General features: G+C 44.2%; 1 protein-coding gene across 8 annotated transcripts in view; it reads left to right on the top strand.

Annotated features, from left to right (window-relative positions):
- Positions 1-19,916, top strand: part of LOC139570694 (cytoplasmic polyadenylation element-binding protein 3) — a 66,838-nt gene that overhangs the window by 37,702 nt on the left and 9,220 nt on the right. For all 8 annotated transcript variants that reach the window (XM_071392804.1, XM_071392807.1, XM_071392808.1 and 5 more), the window contains 3 exons: positions 14,774-14,892; positions 15,129-15,243; positions 15,704-15,885. In XM_071392804.1, coding sequence (XP_071248905.1) covers positions 14,774-14,892; positions 15,129-15,243; positions 15,704-15,885 — 416 coding nt within the window. The remainder of the gene's footprint in view (positions 1-14,773; positions 14,893-15,128; positions 15,244-15,703; positions 15,886-19,916) is intronic.

The raw sequence follows: 19,916 nt of genomic DNA on the forward strand, positions 1-19,916 counted from the left end.
TTTTCAACCCACAGGACTGCCACTGACTGGATGTTTTTTGTTTGTCGCACCATTCTCTGTAAACCCTAGAAACTGTCGTGCGTGAAAAGCCCAGGAGGCCGGCCTTTCTGAGATATTGGAACCGGCGTGCCTGGCACCGACAATCATACCACACTGTCGCTTAGGTCATTAGTTTTACCCATTCTAACATTCAATCGAACAGTAACTGAATGCCTCGATGTCTGCCTGCTTTATAGAGCGAGCCACGGCCACGTGACTCACGGTCTGTAGGAGCTAACCATTTTCGTAAATGGGGTGGTGACAGTCTATTACCCCTCGCCCAATAGTCATCCTCTTGCCCCTCATTTGTTGGCATTTTTGTTTACCCAATTGTATGAGAAATATTATTTCTCGCCTATATAAAAGTAAAGTTCCAAAGATATCCAAAACCGTATCGCAAGTGTGGCGCATTTGCGTTTCGACAGAGCGTCAGGGATAAACAAGAACATTGGGATTGGAGTTCACAGGGAGCCAGCTGTGGTCCGTACAATCATCACCCAGCTGTGGTCCGTACAATCATCACCCAGCTGTGGTCCGTACAATCATCACCCTGACATCCCTCACCCCTGATATTATTCTTCCGTCTCTGCATCAACGACTACCTGTCCACTCCAAAGGACATGAGGTTTCTAAATGTTCCTAATACTTTCCAGTCTTGGTATGGGCACGATGGCTAGATGCATAAGTTTTTGTGTTTTTTTTTATCAACTTAAATCTGAACAAAATACATACTTATGCTCATGTTCATTGAATATTGGGATATCAACACACCGCCCCCATGTGTTTCATTGCAAACTGGGCTTAATTGGAACAACAGTGATTTTATAGTTTAAAAAAAAGACAGAATAGGAAAGCCTACTCCATAAAATATTTGGAAACCAATGGTTTGGGGTATAAATATACACTTGAGTGTACAAAACATTATGAGCACCTTCTCATTCCATGAGATGAGACTGACCAGGTGATTTCAGGTGAAAGCTATTGATTTTACTTGTTAAATCCACTTCTATCAGTGTAGATGAAGGGGAGGAGACAGGTTTAAAGAAGGATTTTTAAGCCTTGAGACAATTGAGACATGGATTGTGTTTGTGTGCCATTCAGGGGGTGAATGGGCGAGACAAAAGATTTAAGTGCCTTTGAACAGGGTATGGTAGAAGGTGCCAGGCGCACCAGTTTGTGTCTGCAATGCTGCTGGGTTTTTCACGCTCAACAGTTTCCTGTGCATATCAAGAATGGTCCGCCAACCAAAGGACATCGAGCCAACTTGACACAACTGTGGGAAGCATTGGAATCAACATGGGCCAGCATCCCTGTGGAACGCTTTCAACACCTTGTAGAGTCCATGCCCTGATGAAATGAGGCTGTTCTGACAGAAAAGGGGGGAGTGCAACTCAATATTAGGAAAGTGTTCTTAAAGTTTTGTACACTGTGTAGACTACGATATTATGCAAAGTTAGTTTTGATCAAATGTAATAATATTTATTTATTGCCATATTCTGTATAGATGATGCGTTTTGTGTTACTGTACCCTTTAACCCTCGTACCTGTATACAGATTGAAAATGGCCGATTTGTGCACTGATAAACATCTAAATTGGAACGCAGTGGCTGTACAGTAACATGCTATACATGACGTCAGAGCTCTGGCTCCTCGCTTCACAGCGCCGTATGGGTTTTGGCTGACAGCCGTTCTGAACTTGAGCACCGCACACAACAAGAAGTTGCACCCATCCTTCCCACTAATTTGGGCATCTTTTGGAAATGTTTTGTCTGAGTGAGGGAAATGCTGTAAATTAAGAGGACTCTATGTATTTTGAAAGTTGAATAATAATCAATACTGCTTTGATGTCATACAAGCAAGCCAAACACCTCTGAGTCCAATTGTGCATAAAACGTATGTAATATACCGTGTCAACATTTATGATCACTTTGTTTTGATGTACAGTTACAAGATGACATGGCGTTGGGTTTTTCTGAACAAGATGAGCCTTCGGGCACACGCACCCGAATGCACTCATGACTCATTTCTATGTGTCGCCAAAGTTATGATCCGTTTCCCTGAATTGCATATTATGGAAGCTTAACACTGTAATATCATATTTTATAACTTAGCTGGTCATGTGGACTGAACGGGCTTTCAAATGATGCCCACCTGACTCAGATTGTGATTTATACTGGGCCGTTTTTGGATTGCGTAAACAAGTCATTGTGTGAGGGTGAGGATGCAGGGTTGTGTTCCAAACATAACTACAAGTGTGCTTGCCCTAGTTCCTCAACGGCATCGCGAGGAGAGCTCAACAAAGCACCTTATAGTTGATGACTCTGAGTCATTAAAGTGCATTGAAATGACTTAGGAACTGTGCACACTTTGGAGATGTGTGTGGCCACTTGGAGAGACCTGTTAGTCCTCTCACTCAAAACCTTGTCATTTTCTTTGTCTTGTGTTGCACCTGTCCCACTTTTTCCAGGAATATTCTTATTGTGTTACTGGATGTGTCCAGAGTATTTTCAGATTTAATTATCAACAAATGTGGCTAAAAGTACACAAAATGTAAAATTCACATAAAATCAACAGTGTAATGTTTGGATTCAGTCTTGTCAGGTGAACTGTTATGTCCTCACCTTTTGGTCTAATAATTTTCTCATAACCTCAAAACTGTACCCTTTCAATTTCTACCATGATTATGCCTATTATTTTCATAAAATAAACATTTAACTTTAGCTCTCTCCATATAGATAGATCCAAGATGGCGTAGCAGTCGGACGTGTGTTTGTATTGTCCTGTATTGTCCTGTCGCGTGTAAATAGTAAATAGTCTTCGTATTTTTCGTATACATTTCGTATACATTTTAATTTCACTTTCCATCTAGGAACTGAATATACATTCCTACATTCCGCCTCACCCGATGTGGTACGGACCTGCTATTTTTTTTATACTTTAGAACCGTAACCCCAAGCAGAAGCTAGCCAGATAACTAGCTAGTAGTCAGTTAGCCACTGCTGCGGTCTTCACCCTCAACTCGGACACAGCCAGCTTCAATACCGGGCCAATACCTGCCAGTCTGCAAGCGCGATATCAACCCAGAGCATATAGGACTGCTTTTTCTCTACCACATCACCGGATTCCTGACGCAAGCTCTGGACAATTACACCGTATCATCACAGCTAGCTAGCTGCAACCGAGTGGCTACTACTGGCTAACACCTCTGTCCCGAAGCAAGCACCAGTTAGCCTTGAGCTAGCCTCGAGCTAGGCCCATCTGCCGGCTAGCTGAAGAGGTCTACCAGCGAATTCTTGGGCTACAATACCAGCTACAAGCTAATTTAGCCATTTCTTTTTGCCGCTGCTAGTAGCTTTTACCTTCTGCACAGACACCAGCCCTGTTATTAGCCTGGATATTACTCACCAATTTACCAGCATCGGACTGTCTCTCGACAACAACGCCGGATTCCTGCCGTAATCCCTGAGCCACTGCTTCTGATCCTCACAGCTAGCTTGCGGCTAGCGCAGCTAGCGCCACTGCCACGAAGCTAGCACCAGTTAGCAAACACAATTCTACAATTCACAACCTCTCTTTCGCCATCGCCATCTGGCTTGGATTCTCTGTCGACACAACCACGTCTGAGCAGACCCCCTCCGTCTGAGCAGACCACCCCCCGGGCTACTAACTTTAAACGCCGCGTGCTAGCTTAGTGGAGGCCTCCTCTGCTCCATCTACGGCTGCCCCCTGGACACTATGATCACTTGGCTACATAGCTGATGCATGCTTGACTGTCCATTAATTCACGGTACTCCATTCTGTTTATTTGTGTTTTATCTGTCGGCTCTGTGCTTTAACTCAGGATCTGTGTGTAGTTAATCCGACCCTCTCTGCCTAGTCGTCGCCATTTTTACCTGTTGTTGCTGTGTTAGACTAGCACCCTGTTATTGCTGCTGTTATCTTACCTGTTGTTTTAGCTAGCTCTCCCAATCAAGACCTGCAATCACTTTATGCCTTATTGTATGTCTCTCTCAAATATCAATATGCCTTGCATACTGTTGTTCAGGCTAGTTTTCATTATCATTGTTTTGGTTTGCAATGGACCCTGTAGTTCCACTCTCCGTACCTCTGATACCCCCTTTGTCCCACCCCCCACACATGCGGTGACCTCACCCATTGAGACCAGCATGTCCAGAGATACAACCTCTCTTATCATCACCCAGTGCCTGGGCTTGCCTCCGCTGTACCCGCGCCCCTCCATACCCCTGTCTGCACATTATGCCCAGAATCTATTCTACCACGCCCATAAATCTGCTCCTTTTATTCTTTGTCCCCAACGCTCTAAGCGACCAGTTTTGATAGCCTTTAGCCGCACCCTCATCCTACTACTCCTCTGTTCCTCGGGTGATGTGGAGGTAAACCCAGGCCCTGCATGTCCCCAGTCACCCTCATTTGTTGACTTCTGCGATCGAAAAAGCCTTGGCCTCATGCATGTCAACATCAGAAGCCTCCTCCCTAAGTTTGCCTTACTCACCGCTTTAGCACACTCTGCCAATCCTGATGTCCTTGCCGTGTCCGAATCCTGGCTTAGGAAGGCCACCAAAAATTCTGAGATTTCCATACCCAACTATAACACTTTCCGTCAAGATAGAACTGCCAAAGGGGGAGGAGTTGCAATCTACTGCAGAGATAGCCTGCAAAGTTCTGTCATACTTTCCAGGTCTATGCCCAAACAGTTCGAACTTCTAATTTTAAAAATTAATCTCTCCAGAAATAAGTCTCTCACTGTTGCCGCCTGCTACCGACCCCCCTCAGCTCCCAGCTGTGCCCTGGACACCATCTGTGAATTGATCGCTCCCCATCTAGCTTCAGAGTTTGTTCTGTTAGGTGACCTAAACTGGGATATGCTTAACACCCCGGCAGTCCTACAATCCAAGCTTGATGCCCTCAATCTCACACAAATCATCAAGGAACCCACCAGGTACAACCCTAAATCCGTAAACATGGGCACCCTAATAGACATTATCCTGACCAACCTGCCCTCCAAATACACCTCTGCTGTCTTCAATCAAGATCTCAGCGATCACTGCCTCATTGCCTGTATCCGCCACGGGTCCGCGGTCAAGCGACCACCCCTCATCACTGTCAAACGCTCCCTAAAACACTTCTGCGAGCAGGCCTTTCTAATCGACCTGGCCCGGGTACCCTGGAAGGATATTGACCTCATCCCGTCAGTTGAGGATGCCTGGTCATTCTTTAAATGTTACTTCCTCACCATATTAGACAAGCATGCTCCGTTCAAAAAATGCAGAACCAAGAACAGATATAGCCCTTGGTTCACTCCAGACTTGACTGCCCTCGACCAGCACAAAAACATCCTGTGGCGAACTGCAATAGCATCGAAGAGCCCCCGCGATATGCAACTGTTCAGGGAAGTCAGGAACCAATACACGCAGTCAGTCAGGAAAGCAAAGGCCAGCTTTTTCAAGCAGAAATTCGCATCCTGTAGCTCTAACTCCAAAAAGTTCTGGGATACTGTAAAGTCCATGGAGAACAAGAGCACCTCCTCCCAGCTGCCCACTGCACTGAGGCTAGGTAACACGGTCACCACCGATAAATCCGTGATAATCGAAGACTTCAACAAGCATTTCTCAATGGCTGGCCATGCCTTCCTCCTGGCGACTCCAACCTTGGCCAACAGCCCCGCCCCCCCCGCTGCTACTCGCCCAAGCCTCCCCAGCTTCTCCTTTACCCAAATCCAGATAGCAGATGTTCTGAAAGAGCTGGAAAACCTGGACCCATACAAATCAGCTGGGCTTGACAATCTGGACCCCCTATTTCTGAAACTGTCCGCCGCCATTGTCGCACCCCCTATTACCAGCCTGTTCAACCTCTCCTTCGTATCATCTGAGATCCCCAAGGATTGGAAAGCTGCCGCGGTCATCCCCCTCTTCAAAGGGGGAGACACCCTGGACCCAAACTGTTACAGACCTATATCCATCCTGCCCTGCCTATCTAAGGTCTTCGAAAGCCAAGTCAACAAACAGATCACTGACCATCTCGAATCCCACCGTACCTTCTCCGCTGTGCAATCCGGTTCCCGAGCCGGTCACGGGTGCACCTCAGCCACGCTCAAGGTACTAAACGACATCATAACCGCCATCGATAAAAGACATTACTGTGCAGCCGTCTTCATCGACCTGGCCAAGGCTTTCGACTCTGTCAATCACCATATTCTTATCGGCAGACTCAGTAGCCTCGGTTTTTCTAATGACTGCCTTGCCTGGTTCACCAACTACTTTGCAGACAGAGTTCAGTGTGTCAAATCGGAGGGCATGTTGTCCGGTCCTCTGGCAGTCTCTATGGGGGTACCACAGGGTTCAATTCTCGGGCCGACTCTTTTCTCTGTATACATCAATGATGTTGCTCTTGCTGCGGGCGATTCCCTGATCCACCTCTACGCAGACGACACCATTCTATATACTTCCGGCCCTTCCTTGGACACTGTGCTATCTAACCTCCAAACGAGCTTCAATGCCATACAACACTCCTTCCGTGGCCTCCAACTGCTCTTAAACGCTAGTAAAACCAAATGCATGCTTTTCAACCGTTCGCTGCCTGCACCCGCACGCCCGACTAGCATCACCACCCTGGACGGTTCCGACCTAGAATATGTGGACATCTATAAGTACCTAGGTGTCTGGCTAGACTGCAAACTCTCCTTCCAGACTCATATCAAACATCTCCAATCCAAAATCAAATCAAGAATCGGCTTTCTATTCCGCAACAAAGCCTCCTTCACTCACGCCGCCAAACTTACCCTAGTAAAACTGACTATCCTACCGATCCTCGACTTCGGCGATGTCATCTACAAAATAGCTTCCAACACTCTACTCAGCAAACTGGATGCAGTTTATCACAGTGCCATTCGTTTTGTTACTAAAGCACCTTATACGACCCACCACTGCGACCTGTATGCCCTAGTCGGCTGGCCCTCGCTACATGTTCGTCGTCAGACCCACTGGCTCCAGGTCATCTACAAGGCTATGCTAGGTAAAGTGCCGCCTTATCTCAGTTCACTGGTCACGATGGCTACACCCACCCGCAGCACGCGCTCCAGCAGGTGTATCTCACTGATCATCCCTAAAGCTAAAACCTCATTTGGATGCCTTTCCTTCCAGTTCTCTGCTGCCTGCGACTGGAACGAATTGCAAAAATCTCTGAAGTTGGAGACTTTTATCTCCCTCAACAACTTTAAAAATCTGCTATCCGAGCAGCTAACCGATCGCTGCAGCTGTACATAGTCCATCTGTAAACTACCCACCCAATTTACCTACCTCACCCCCCATACTGCTTTTATTTATTTACTTTTCTGCTCTTTTGCACACCAGTATCTCTTCTTGCACATGATCATCTGATGATTTATCACTCCAGTGTTAATCTGCTAAATTGTAATTATTCGATTTATTGCCTACCTCATGCCTTTTGCACACATTGTATATAGATTCTCTTTTTTTCTACCATGCTATTGACTTGTTTATTGTTTACTCCATGTGTAACTCTGTGTTGTCTGTTCACACTGCTATGCTTTATCTTGGCCAGGTCGCAGTTGCAAATGAGAACTTGTTCTCAACTAGCCTACCTGGTTAAATAAAGGTGAAATAAAAAAAATAAAAATAAAAATAGGCCAGTTCCCACCTAAGTGTAAAGGGTTTTAAGCCCAGCTGAGGAAATGTTTTGAATTTTTCAAAAATGGCATCTATGTATACAAATGCAAGGTTCATTTAACAGTATGCATTTAAAAAATGTATGCTGTGAATCCCTGAAATCTCTTGTTCGTGTGGCTCAGTTGGTAGAGCATGGCGCTTGCAACGCCAGGGTTGTGGGTTCATTCCCCACGGGGGGACCAGGATGAATATGTATGAACTTTCCAATTTGTAAGTCGCTCTGGATAAGAGCGTCTGCTAAATGACTTAAATGTAAATGTAATGTTGCCACTGTGTGACTTTGACATGCAGGCATGACTGCTAGCGTGTGCTTATACAGTACCTTCAGAAAGTATTCATACTCTTTGACTTTATTCCACATGTTGTTGTGTTCCAGCCTGAATTCAATATGGATTAAATAGATTTTCCCCCTCCATCTACACACAATACCCCATAATGACAAAATGAAAACATGTGTGTAGATTTAAATAAAATGTTATTATTGAAAATGAAATGCATAAATATTTGATTTACAGAAGTATTCACACCCCTGAGTCAATACATGTTAGAATCACCTTTGTCAGCGATTACAGCTGTAAGTCTTTCTGGGTAATTCTTTTAGAGCTTTCCACAACTGGATTGTGCAACATTTGCCCATTTTTGATTCTTATCAAAATTCTTCCAGCTCTATCAAATTGGTTGTTGATCATTGCTAGACAACTATTTTCAGGTCTTGCCATAGATTTTCAAGTAGATTTAAGTCAAAACATTCACGGTCTTCTTGGTAAGCAGCTCCAGTGTAGATTTGGCCTTGTGTTTTATGTTATTGTCCTGTTGAAAGGTGAATTCATCTCCAAGTATCTGGTGGAAAGCAGACTAAACCAGGTTTTCCTCTAGGATTTTGCCTGTGCTTAGCTCCATTCTGTTATTTTTTTTATCCTAGAAAAACTCCCCAGCACTTAACAATTACAAGCATACCCATAACATGATGCAGCCACCACTGTGCTTGAAAATATGGAGAGTGGTACTCAGTAATGTGTGGTGTTGGATTTGCCCCAAACTTAACACTTTGTAGTCAGGACAAAAAGTGAATTACTTTGCCACATTTTTTGCAATATTACTTTAGTCCCTTGTTTGCAAACAGGATGCATGTTTTTGAATATTTTTTATTCTGTACGGGCTTCCTTTTCACTCTGTCAATTAGGTTTGTATAGGGGAGTAGCTACAATGTTGTTGATCCATCCTCTGTTTTCTCCTGTCACAGCCATTAAACTCCATAACTGTTTTAAAGTCACCATTGGCCTTACGGTGAAATCCCTTTACCGGCAACTGAGTTAGGAAGGACGCCTGTATCTTTGTAGTGACTGGGTGTGTTGATATACCATACACCATCCAAAGTGTAATTAATAACTTCACCATGCTCAAAGAGATGTTCAATGTCTGCTTTTTTTATTTTTACCCATTGACCAATAGATGCTCTTCTTTGCAAGGTATTGGAAAACCTCCCTGGTTGAATCTATGTTTACTGCTCGACTGAGGGACCTTACAGTTAATTGTATGTGTGGGGTACAGAGATGAGTGGGGTCATTAAAAAATGTTAAACAACTTATTATGTGACTTTTTAAGCAAATGTTTACTCCTGAACTTATTTAGGATTGCCATAACGAAGGGATGAATACATATTGATTTAAGACATTTCAGCTTTTCATTTGTAATTTGTAATTTTTTCTAAAAACATAATTCCACTTTGACATTATGGGATATTATGTGTAGGCGAGTGACAATTTTTGGGCATTTTAATCAATTTTAAATTTAGGCTGTAACACAACAAAAAATTGGGGAAAAAAGGGGTGTGAATACTTTCTGAAGGCACTGTATCAGCACATTAATATCTTAATTTTACATAAAATATGATCACTTATCTTTTATTACCCTTTATTTAACTAGGCAAGTCAGTTCAGAACAAATTCTTATTTTCAATGACGGCCTAGGAACAGTGGGTTAACTGCCTTGTTCAGGGGCAGACTGACGTTTTTTTACCTTGTCAGCTCGGGGATTCGATCTTGCAACCTTTCGGTTACTTTTCCAACACTCTAACCACTAGGCTACCTGCCTCCCCATCTGAGAAGGTGCACTTTTTGTTGTTGTTATTCAACATGTTTTTCAAGAAGAAACAGTTCAACTTTTCTTTCACTTTCAAAACGTGGAATAGGTTGTGTAGATTGGTAGGGAAAAATCTAATTTAGTCCCTTTTGTAGGTAGAATTTTTAAGGCAACTGTGAAGATCGCAAGGGTTGTGTAGACTTTCACTAGGCAGCGTTAGGGCAGCTTGGCTTCTCTTCTCCATCTCCTTCCCCCTTCTCTCCTCCTTTCTGTTTTTAGGATATACTGTATAGCAGCGCAGCTTGGCTGTATGTTTCAGACATGGTCAGTTGAGACAATTGAGACCGCTTCCAGACTGGGAAGGGACTGCTTTCTATGTGAGGATTTTGATGACGAGCTGTGAGGGAGCTTTGCCAGAGTCTGCTCGCCACCCTTCACTGATTTTTATTCTCTACTAGTCCTGGGCCCATATCCATCAAGGTTCTCAGAGTAGGTCCTGCTCTAGGATCTGTTTTGCCTTTCAGAGCGTACTAAATAAGACCGTGGGGACCTGCTCCTAGATCAGAACTCTTACTCTGAGATGCTTTATGAATACGGGCCAGACCAGTCTGCAGGGTCGAGGTCCGCACCCCTCTCTTGGCGCTGTAAATCTGGAAAGAAACAAGTTCCTGAATCGGGAAACATTAGCCTTGATAAATTGTTGGCCTATTAAATCAACAGACGCATAAACTTGAACCATACTTTGAAATGAGTCTCACCGCTTGAAACTTTGTCATCATTTAAACTTTGATTGTCGGAAACTGAAATGTTGGTGGCTATTGATTTGTGAGGGAAGTTTTAGGCTGAAGTTTAGTTGGAGTGCCATAGTGGATGCGCTGTGCACGTCACTGTTTGGTAGGTAAATTGGTCGTCATTTGTACAGCGGAGTCTTGGAAGTTTGAGTCAAGGTGTGAAATTGGAGTGGCTTGTTTGTGAGGTCGTGTGTAGCTGTTTGACACAGTGTTGGCCGTCGGTGAGGGAAAGAGTTGTTCGCGTCTGAGGTCATTTTGTTGGCCGTAGGTCCATGAGGTAACCAGACCTGTCGTTTATCTGTAAACAGAATTATTTACAGTCCAAAACTCTGCCTGGCCGTATGTTTTCCTTTACTCCCTTGGCGCAGTCGGGAGCTCCGCAGTAAAGCTTTATAAATCTCAGGCACGAGCCACTGCAGATCTGTGCTCTCCTCTCCTCCTCCTCTGGTTTACTAAGCCCCTGCACTGCGGAAGGCTCGCCTGCCTGTCTGGCCCGATTCCCCCTTCTCAACTGTGCACTTGCATACTCTCTCTCATGGATTTATTAAGAATGGTGGAACTTCCCTCCCACCTAATGTTTACACCAATCCTGTGCTTTTAAATCCACCACGGGGTGTGTGTGACAGTACGAGTGCACATGACGGCACCCATCCTAATAGCGAAGTGTGTGTGTGTGTGCCTATTCCGCCTGTTGAATGTGATCCTAACAGTTTTGCTGAAAGGTGACAGAAGTTAATCCTATACGGTGCTTTGACTCTAACAAGGAAGTGAACACTGTGTACTCACTGTGAAAGCCAAGAACTGCCTCCTTCATTTAGCGGCTCGGCTAGGCTAGCCCCTTCCCTCAACTGTGTAACCCCGAACTCTGCCAGTCGACCGTCCAACCCACTAGTTTCCTTCCCCAACGTCTCTTCCCCTATTTTTTCTCCTCCATACACACACCATTCTCGCTCTCTCTATCTCTCTCTCTCTCTCTGTCTCTCTCTGTGTCGCTCTTTGTCTGTCGCTCTCTCTCTCACTCTCTTTTGCACACTCTTGCCCCGGGACAGAACACGCTGTTCCTTTCCCCTGACTGTGGCCTCTGGCTGTCGCTGCCGTTTCTGACGACTGCAGCATGCAGTCTCTCTCTCTCTCTCAGTGCTTAACCACATGATTCCCTGACCCGATGACACCCTCTTTATTTAATGTGTTTTTTTTCTATTCTGAGGTTATGACGAGGCACATTGGGCACACCCGCCTGTTTCCATTATCCTGATTGTCTTAGGTTTTCCCCATGTTGGGCCCAGGAGGAGTCGGGTCTTAGTTAACCAATAGCAGAGACACACAGATGGACTAGTCATTCAGTGGTTGTGTTATGGTTGTGGCCTGGGAAATGTGGTTCATTAGTCAGGATGATTTACTAAGTGAGTGTTAAGTGTGCAACCAGGCTGGACTACTGCCAGTCTGCAAATGAACCATTCCACCTGGTGGTGTGTGTACTTTGAAATGCCCACTTAATGGAGAATCATAGGCCTTGTGTCTTGTTTGCAATCCTTTTCCTTAGATGTCTGTCTTCAAATGATGTTTCACAACGTATTGACACGTCTTGTGATGCCTGAAGTTCCACCTCCTGTGTTTCTGTCCCCTGCGATGAAATCGGTTAGGGGACTGTGGATCGGTTTCCGTCCGTTCATACGTTAGTCACACGATATCTCGAGACAGCACCGGCCCGATTTTGACAAAACTTGGGTGAATGGTGTCATAAAGATCTGGCATTTACAAAATGACACTGATTGGCCCAAGGCGGGAGCTGTAGTAATTAACTGAAATGTGTGAGTCACACTAGGGAGGAAGAGGCAAAGCGAGAGTGATAACTGGGCACAAAATCTGTAGGTGGCGTTTTTCAGATTTAAAAATTATTATTTTTTGTATAGATGTCAATGAGAGAGTGTCTAATTTGGTTAACAAATAATGAAATGGCTTATTTGCTACGTGTGGCTTATTTCATAGAATATAAGTTTCGTAGTGCTTAGTTTGTTACTAGTGTACTGATAAGTAAGACGTGACATCCCGGCAACTCTGAGAAAAAAACACTTTATATCAGAGTTGTGCCTGTTGTTCACACTCGTATCTGCCTTCTCATTGGCTAGAATGGTCTCACCTGATCTTGCCTCCTTCCGACTGCCTTCTAGTCTGAGAATCAGTCTCTTTAGCTAACATTCCACTCCTTGCCACTTCCAAAGAGCCTTTTGGCCCATGACAGGGAGTACAGGAAGTGGATTAGTTAGAGATTGGTACCCAGGCTAACTGCCTTCCATTTTGGAAGACATTTATTTTAATTGTTAGTGGCCACTTGAGTATCTGGTCAATTGAATGGGTCACACACGATAACGGAAACGTATTAGTTACACGGGATATCTCAATTGGCCCAAGCGGGGGCGCTGCATCACTCGTGGGGGACGACATGTTTACTGTTGACTTGTTTTTAGTCCTCGTGATGTACTGAAAACGGCCTTGTGCTGACATATAGCAGCATTGAATTCTGGGGCCTCCTGTTTTGCTCGTGGCGAGTGTGATGCACACGGACTCATCTGTTGTGACGCAGGCAGACGGGGCCAGGGACAGAGAAGGGGGTACTACCCTGGGAGGAACATGTTGTCACTGACGTGTGTGAGACATCAGAGGCACTAAGTCCCCTTTTGAAGGGCCTGGTTGTGCTGGAGAGGTGGACAGCGAGTGCTGGTTGTGACCTCACTGAAGGACCCTAGACACACACGCTCCACTCAGGTGTGTGTGTGTGATGATGATGACTAAGCACTGCCGGGGCTCAGTGAGAAGGGCTAGAGGACTGGGGAGTGGAAATGCTTGATGTAGCCCTCGTGGTGACATGCATGGACTTGAACATATATACTGTCGTTCGTGTATGCGTTCTTTGATACACACACACACACACACACACACACACCTTCATTTGCACAGACTCTCTCTCACACATACACACACACACACACTTTCACGATGTACTGAGTCAGTGTATTTTTCTTTCATCTTTCCCCCTCTTCACCCGCTGCAGCAGTCCCTTTGAGGAATGTCTGAGAGTAAAACGTGACAGTTGCACATTTCTCTGTTCCCCTAATTGCCACTCCGTTCCTCGGCCAGGCGCTCTCTGTGTCCCGCATATACGCCTAAAAAGCAGTAGCCCCTTCACAGTCAGCTGACACCAGAAATCGCACGCGGTGGCAGGCGGCGCCTCTGACAGCCTTCTGCACCATAAATGTACGTCCTGTCTGCGTGTGGGCCCGGCCTCCCTCCCTCCATCCCTTCCTCCCTCCGTCCCGCCACTCTGCTGCCTGCTCTGCTTTGCGGCTCAGGTTCCCACATCACGTCCCTGGTGGCTCCACAGTTTTGCTCACATGATCACGGCCCTCTAGTTAAGGATATGTGAATTCATGTGCATCAGAGTTGGAGATGTATGCTACTTGTATGGCTCTGGTCGTTGCTGGCCTATTAGTTGCTGCAAATGTACTCTATTCCACTGAATGGAATAACCCTGTGATACTTTGCCTTGCCTACTATATATGTGTCATCATTTTCTTGTTCCGTTTTCTCATGATCTTTTGTCCACTCTGTTCACACAATTGATACTGTATTGTTTCCATATCAAATGCTAATACCAGAAGAGTAGTGTGATATTAGGGCCATTGAACACAGCTATGCGACTGCTACTCGAGTGAAGCTAGCTGACTCCCATACTCTGTTACGGAATAAGCATGACCCTAGATAAACTTCCCAACTCTCCCTAACTGACAGAATGGCCTTGACCCTAGGCCAACTCTCGCCTCTCCTCCCTTTCAGTAATAGATGATTTAACAATGCACACTGACGAGCCCTCTCCTCCCTTTCTCTCTCTGCTGCAAAGCCAGACCTCATCATCCCACAGGAGCAAATCTTTGAGCAACGTAACTTTCCAAAATGATTTGGAGAGTATTAGGTTGATACATTTTGCACGGGGACTTTTTTTCCATACTGAAACTGAGCAGACTTGATTTGAGCTTTTGGGCTGAAAGGTACTGTCTTCCGTGGTTCAGGTTTAGACAGTACACAGTGTACTTACTGTGAACAGGATATAATATCTTTTTTCTCTAGTCTTAAAAACTCTTCTCTCTCTTCTTCCAGGCTATGCCTTCTTGCTGTTCCAAGAGGAGACCTCTGTCCAGGCCCTGATTGACGCCTGCATCGAGGAGGACGGGAAGCTTTACCTTTGTGTCTCCAGCCCCACTATCAAGGACAAACCAGTCAGTGAACGCTACAGTATTGTACTGTAATACCGTTTTCACACTACTAAGCTGAACTGAATCGAGACAAGCCGACCTGTACTGTGCCAGTCTGGTTCTACATTCACCATAGTTGCTCTAACTGGGCTTGGAAGGAAAATTACCAAGGCAGTTCGGTTCCGGTTGGGTATAAGGGTGTAAGTGTGGATTTCTCGTCAGACACATTACTTAATTAATGATGCATTTCTTTTTTCCAGGTTCAAATCCGCCCCTGGAACCTGAGTGACAGTGACTTTGTGATGGATGGCTCCCAACCGCTGGACCCCCGCAAGACTATATTTGTGGGGGGTGTGCCCCGGCCTCTACGCGCAGGTAGGGGATTGGTCAAAACGGATGTAGATCAGTGGGATAGGTTGGTGGATTCTCTGTGTAAGATCGACTGGCGTAGACTGTAGTCTCTACAGGCTGTAATCAAAAATACAGTTTTGCCAGTGAGAAAGCGATCCACGTTGTTTCCAGGCAGTTCGCTAACTGCTGGTCATGTAAAGTGTTCACGCAAGGCCCTTTAGGTGGTTCAGTATTTCTGTGCTTGGGAACAACATCACTGACTGGCTGTCTGCTATGTGACCTATGCTAGTTATATCAACAGTCAAAGACGACTACTGTAATGCACACTCTCAGGATAATGTTATTGGCAAAGAATGTTATTCAAGTCGCATCATTCTGCTTGTCTGGTAAACAATATGAATCTCCACTTTTTTCCTCAATTTTCATGAGACAAACTAGAGGCATGCAGTCATAACATTCTCTCTCTCGTCCTCTCGTCCTCTAGTGGAACTAGCTATGATCATGGACAGGCTGTATGGGGGTGTGTGCTACGCCGGCATTGACACTGACCCGGAGCTCAAGTACCCCAAGGGGGCGGGCCGTGTGGCCTTCTCCAATCAGCAGAGCTACATCGCCGCCATCAGCGCCCGATTTGTTCAGTTGCAGCACAACGACATTGACAAACGGGTGAGTGAGACCAAACACTGTGTTCAGAAGGTCTGTCTCCGTAGCAATAGTGCTTCAGGAGTTGCCCTAGAAGTTGGATAACAGGGAGATATCTTTAGCAGATGAAGAATGACTGGGTTGTGTCCGTTAGGGCACGCAGCAGAAAAGGTTTTGCAACAGGGAACAAAAAGGAGTGTTTCTCATTGGACAGGTCCAGGTAGTCCCTCCCTGTTTGTCACTTTTCTTCCGTTTGGTGCCGAATGAACACGACCCTGGTGTAACCTCCCAGTATGGCCTAGTGTAGGCTTTCTTATTTTTTTTATTTAACCTTTTATTTAAATAGGCAAGTCAGTTAGGAACCAATTCTTATTTACAATGACGGCCTACCCCGGCCAAACCCGGACGACGCTGGGCCAATTGTGTGCCGTCCTATGGGACTCCCAATCACGGCCGGATGTGACACAGCCTGGATTCAAACCAGGGACTGCAGTGACGCCTCTTGCACTGAGATGCGGTGCCTTAGACCGCTGCGCCATTCGGGAGCCCAATGGTGTGCTGCTGTGGATCTGAACTCTTTAACTCTCCTTAAGACCCTATACATAAGAGCTGTCATTATATGCTGGTGTCCAACCGACAGTTCGGCGCAGCCTACAATACAGGGAGCCCCGGTTAGGTCTGTGGAATAGAGTTGGCTGTGTAATCACCCTGGCCTTTGGCTGCTGGAGGGCTGACCGATATTTGAAGTCCCAGACGTGGGGAAGGTTTAATTATAGGACTTCCTTATACATGAATATTCACTTTAGCCGTGGCCGGGTTATTTTGAGCGAGCTAGCCCTATAGAGCATGGCCTATCGTGACCAACCAAGACTGGTCGTCTGCCAGCCCAGAGAGGCTAGTCTCAGTGGGGGCTGCTTGTTCCACACTCCCTCTATGCTGCCATAATCCAATATCCAACCCCAGTAGCTGGTTGAGCAGGCAGTGTCTTCATTCAGACTACTGCCCTGGGTTGGCTCTACTGTCTGACCCAGGGCCGTATTCACAGTGTCCAACAGTAGGAGTGCTGATCTAGGTTCAGGCCCCCCCCCCCCCCCTCTCTCTCCATAGCCATTATTACTTAAAAGGTCAAACTGATCCTAGATCAGCACCCCTAACTCTGAGGCGCTTTTTGAATATGGGCCCAGATCACTAGACCACTAGGCCTAGCTGCCACTAACGAGGCACGTAATGGCCTATAGATGAGATCGCTGCACTGCAAACCCTCATTATCAGCCATAGAGATTTGGTATGAGAGAAATCTCTTCTACAGATCCCTATATTTGGCTGAGGCCAAGGAAAGCCTGGCTGGGGGGGGGGGGGGTACATCGTTGGAGGCTCTACCCAGAGAAGCCTCTGCCTGCCCCTCCAAAAAGGTTTGGTCAACCACCACCTCGTCACACCCAAGTTCTCTCAGGGTTAGTTAACGTTCGTTCTTGTGGTTGAGGCCTAAAGCCTAGTTCACTGGTGTCCATCCACAACACGTTTGTTTGCACATTTTATTTCTGTTCCGTCTGGCAACACAATCATCCCGTTAACTGTCAATGGCCTCTTGGTATTGGCCTTCTTTTTTTTTTTTTCTTTCTTTTTTTTTTTAGGGGTGGATCAGCTTAATATTGCGGAAAGAATGTTGCTTCCAATGTAATTGTCTGCATCATTTCCAATCCCCCATATTTTTTTGGGTAAATATATATATCCATACACGCATGCATACATATACACATATATACATACACATACCTATATAGACATACATACTTTTTTAAAGAATATACCTTTATTATTATTCCCCGCAACCCTACCACCGCTCCCCAATTGGAGTAAACTAATAAACACTTCTGCTTTTACCTTCAATTTATACATCTTATACCCATTTTACAGACACAGTCTACTTTATAATAGTTCTCTCTTGTTTGTTCTTAGTCCTTCCTCTATTTCTGTTGTCCATCCAATTTTATTTCCACTTGTAACTGTGCTATTTCACAAAAGCTCCGCACCTATACACATTTCACAGATCCCGTATGCCCTACATTGTTTATCTTGTTATTAGTCCCACCCTTCAGTTCCACTCAACCCTTCCCATCTATCTTCCAACATCATCCATTTCGGATTTTTATTTGCCATATATTTTTCAACTGTGCTGTGATGCTTCACAAAAGATTTGAACCTTCCTATTCTCATAGCGTCTACAGATTGTAAATTAAAAATAAACATTTTTGCTAAAATAATTATTATATTATTGATTGATTGACTATGGCTTTTCAAATCCCCCAGTATTGCTATCTGTAGCGTTAGTTCTAGGCAAATGTTGCAATTCTTCAGCCATTCCTGGACCTGTGACCAAAAACGAGCTACATATGGACAATACCAAAATAAATTATCTAATGACTCTGCCTCCTCACAACAGAATCTGCAGAGCTGGGAAGATTGTATCCCCCATATATATAACATTCTATTAGTTGCAAGAATTTTGTACAGTAATTTAAATTTAAAAATTCGAAGTTTTGAATCCGGCGTTGTTTTGCGTATCAATTCATAAACCATGTGCCATGGAATGGGTACATCGAAAATCTCTTCCCAACTATTTTGCAATTTATATGGCACAGCTGTCAGTTTTTTGGTCCTTAAATGAAATTGGTATATGTTTTTATTTATCACACTTTTCTTTAACCATTTATGTTCTTTAATACAGGGCCGACATACAAGTTCCTTACTTTTTTCCCCTTCTACTTGCCTCTTCCATTTTTGTGGTAATGCTGCAATTAATTGGTTGTAATTTTGGGTAGAGCAGACATTTCCATATGTCTGTGTTAGCTGCATGTGTGACATAACTCCACCAGTCCTATTTATGATATCATTCACAAAAATTATACCTTTTTTAAACATTTCTTCGATAAATACAGTTTTTTTATCAATTACTATATTTGAATTTAACCACAATATTTGTTGTACTATTTGTTCCGTCCTTTCAGGTGGATTAAACTGAAATTGCAACCAACTTTCTAAGGCTTGTTTAAAAAATAAGGATATTTTGGAGATTATTTCCTTTTCAAACAACCGAAAGTGAGCAGGTGTAATCTGAATAAAGGGAAAAAGGCCCTTCTTGAACATAGGATGAGACATTCGTACCAATTTACTAGAGAACCAGTTTGGATTTAAGTATAACTTTTGTATGACTGATGCCTTTAGTGAGAGGTCTAATGCTTTAATATTTAATAATTTCTGCCCTCCGAATTCATATTCGTTATATAAATAGGCCCTTTTAATTTTATCTGGCTTGCCGTTCCAAATAAAATGGAATATTTTTTGTTCATATAATTTAAAAAGCAGGTCACTAGGTGTAGGCAAAACCATAAGCAAATAGGTAAACTGTGATATGACTAAAGAGTTAATCAGGGTGATTTTTCCACAAATAGACAGGTATTTTCCTTTCCATGGTAGCAAGATCTTATCTATTTTTGCTAACTTTCTATAAAAATTTATTGGAGTGAGATCATTTCTTTCTTTTGGGATTTTTATACCGAGTATGTCCACATCTCCGTCAGACCATTTAATTGGTAAACTACATGGCAATATAAAATGTGTATTTTTTAGTGATCCAATACGTAATATGGTACATTTATCATAATTTGGTTTTAATCCAGAGAGGATAGCAAAGGTATCTAGATCCTCTATGAGGCCCTGGAGAGACTCTAGTTGTGGTTTTAAAAGAAAACATGAATCATCAGCGTACAATGACACCTTAGTTTTTAAGCCACGGATTTCTAATCCATTAATATTAATGTTTGATCTAATTTTAACAGCTAACATTTCGATGGCAATAATAAATAGATATGCCGATAGTGGACAACCTTGTTTTACTCCTCTAGATAGTTTAAAATTTTCTGAGATGTAGCCATTATTTACTATTTTACACCTAGGGTTACTATACATAATTTTAACCCATTTTATAAGAGATTCCCCAAAATTGAAATATTCTAGGCATTTATATATAAACTCCAGTCGTACTTTATCAAAAG

This window comes from Salvelinus alpinus, chromosome 3 (assembly GCF_045679555.1).
Source record: "Salvelinus alpinus chromosome 3, SLU_Salpinus.1, whole genome shotgun sequence".
Lineage (NCBI taxonomy): Eukaryota > Metazoa > Chordata > Actinopteri > Salmoniformes > Salmonidae > Salvelinus > Salvelinus alpinus.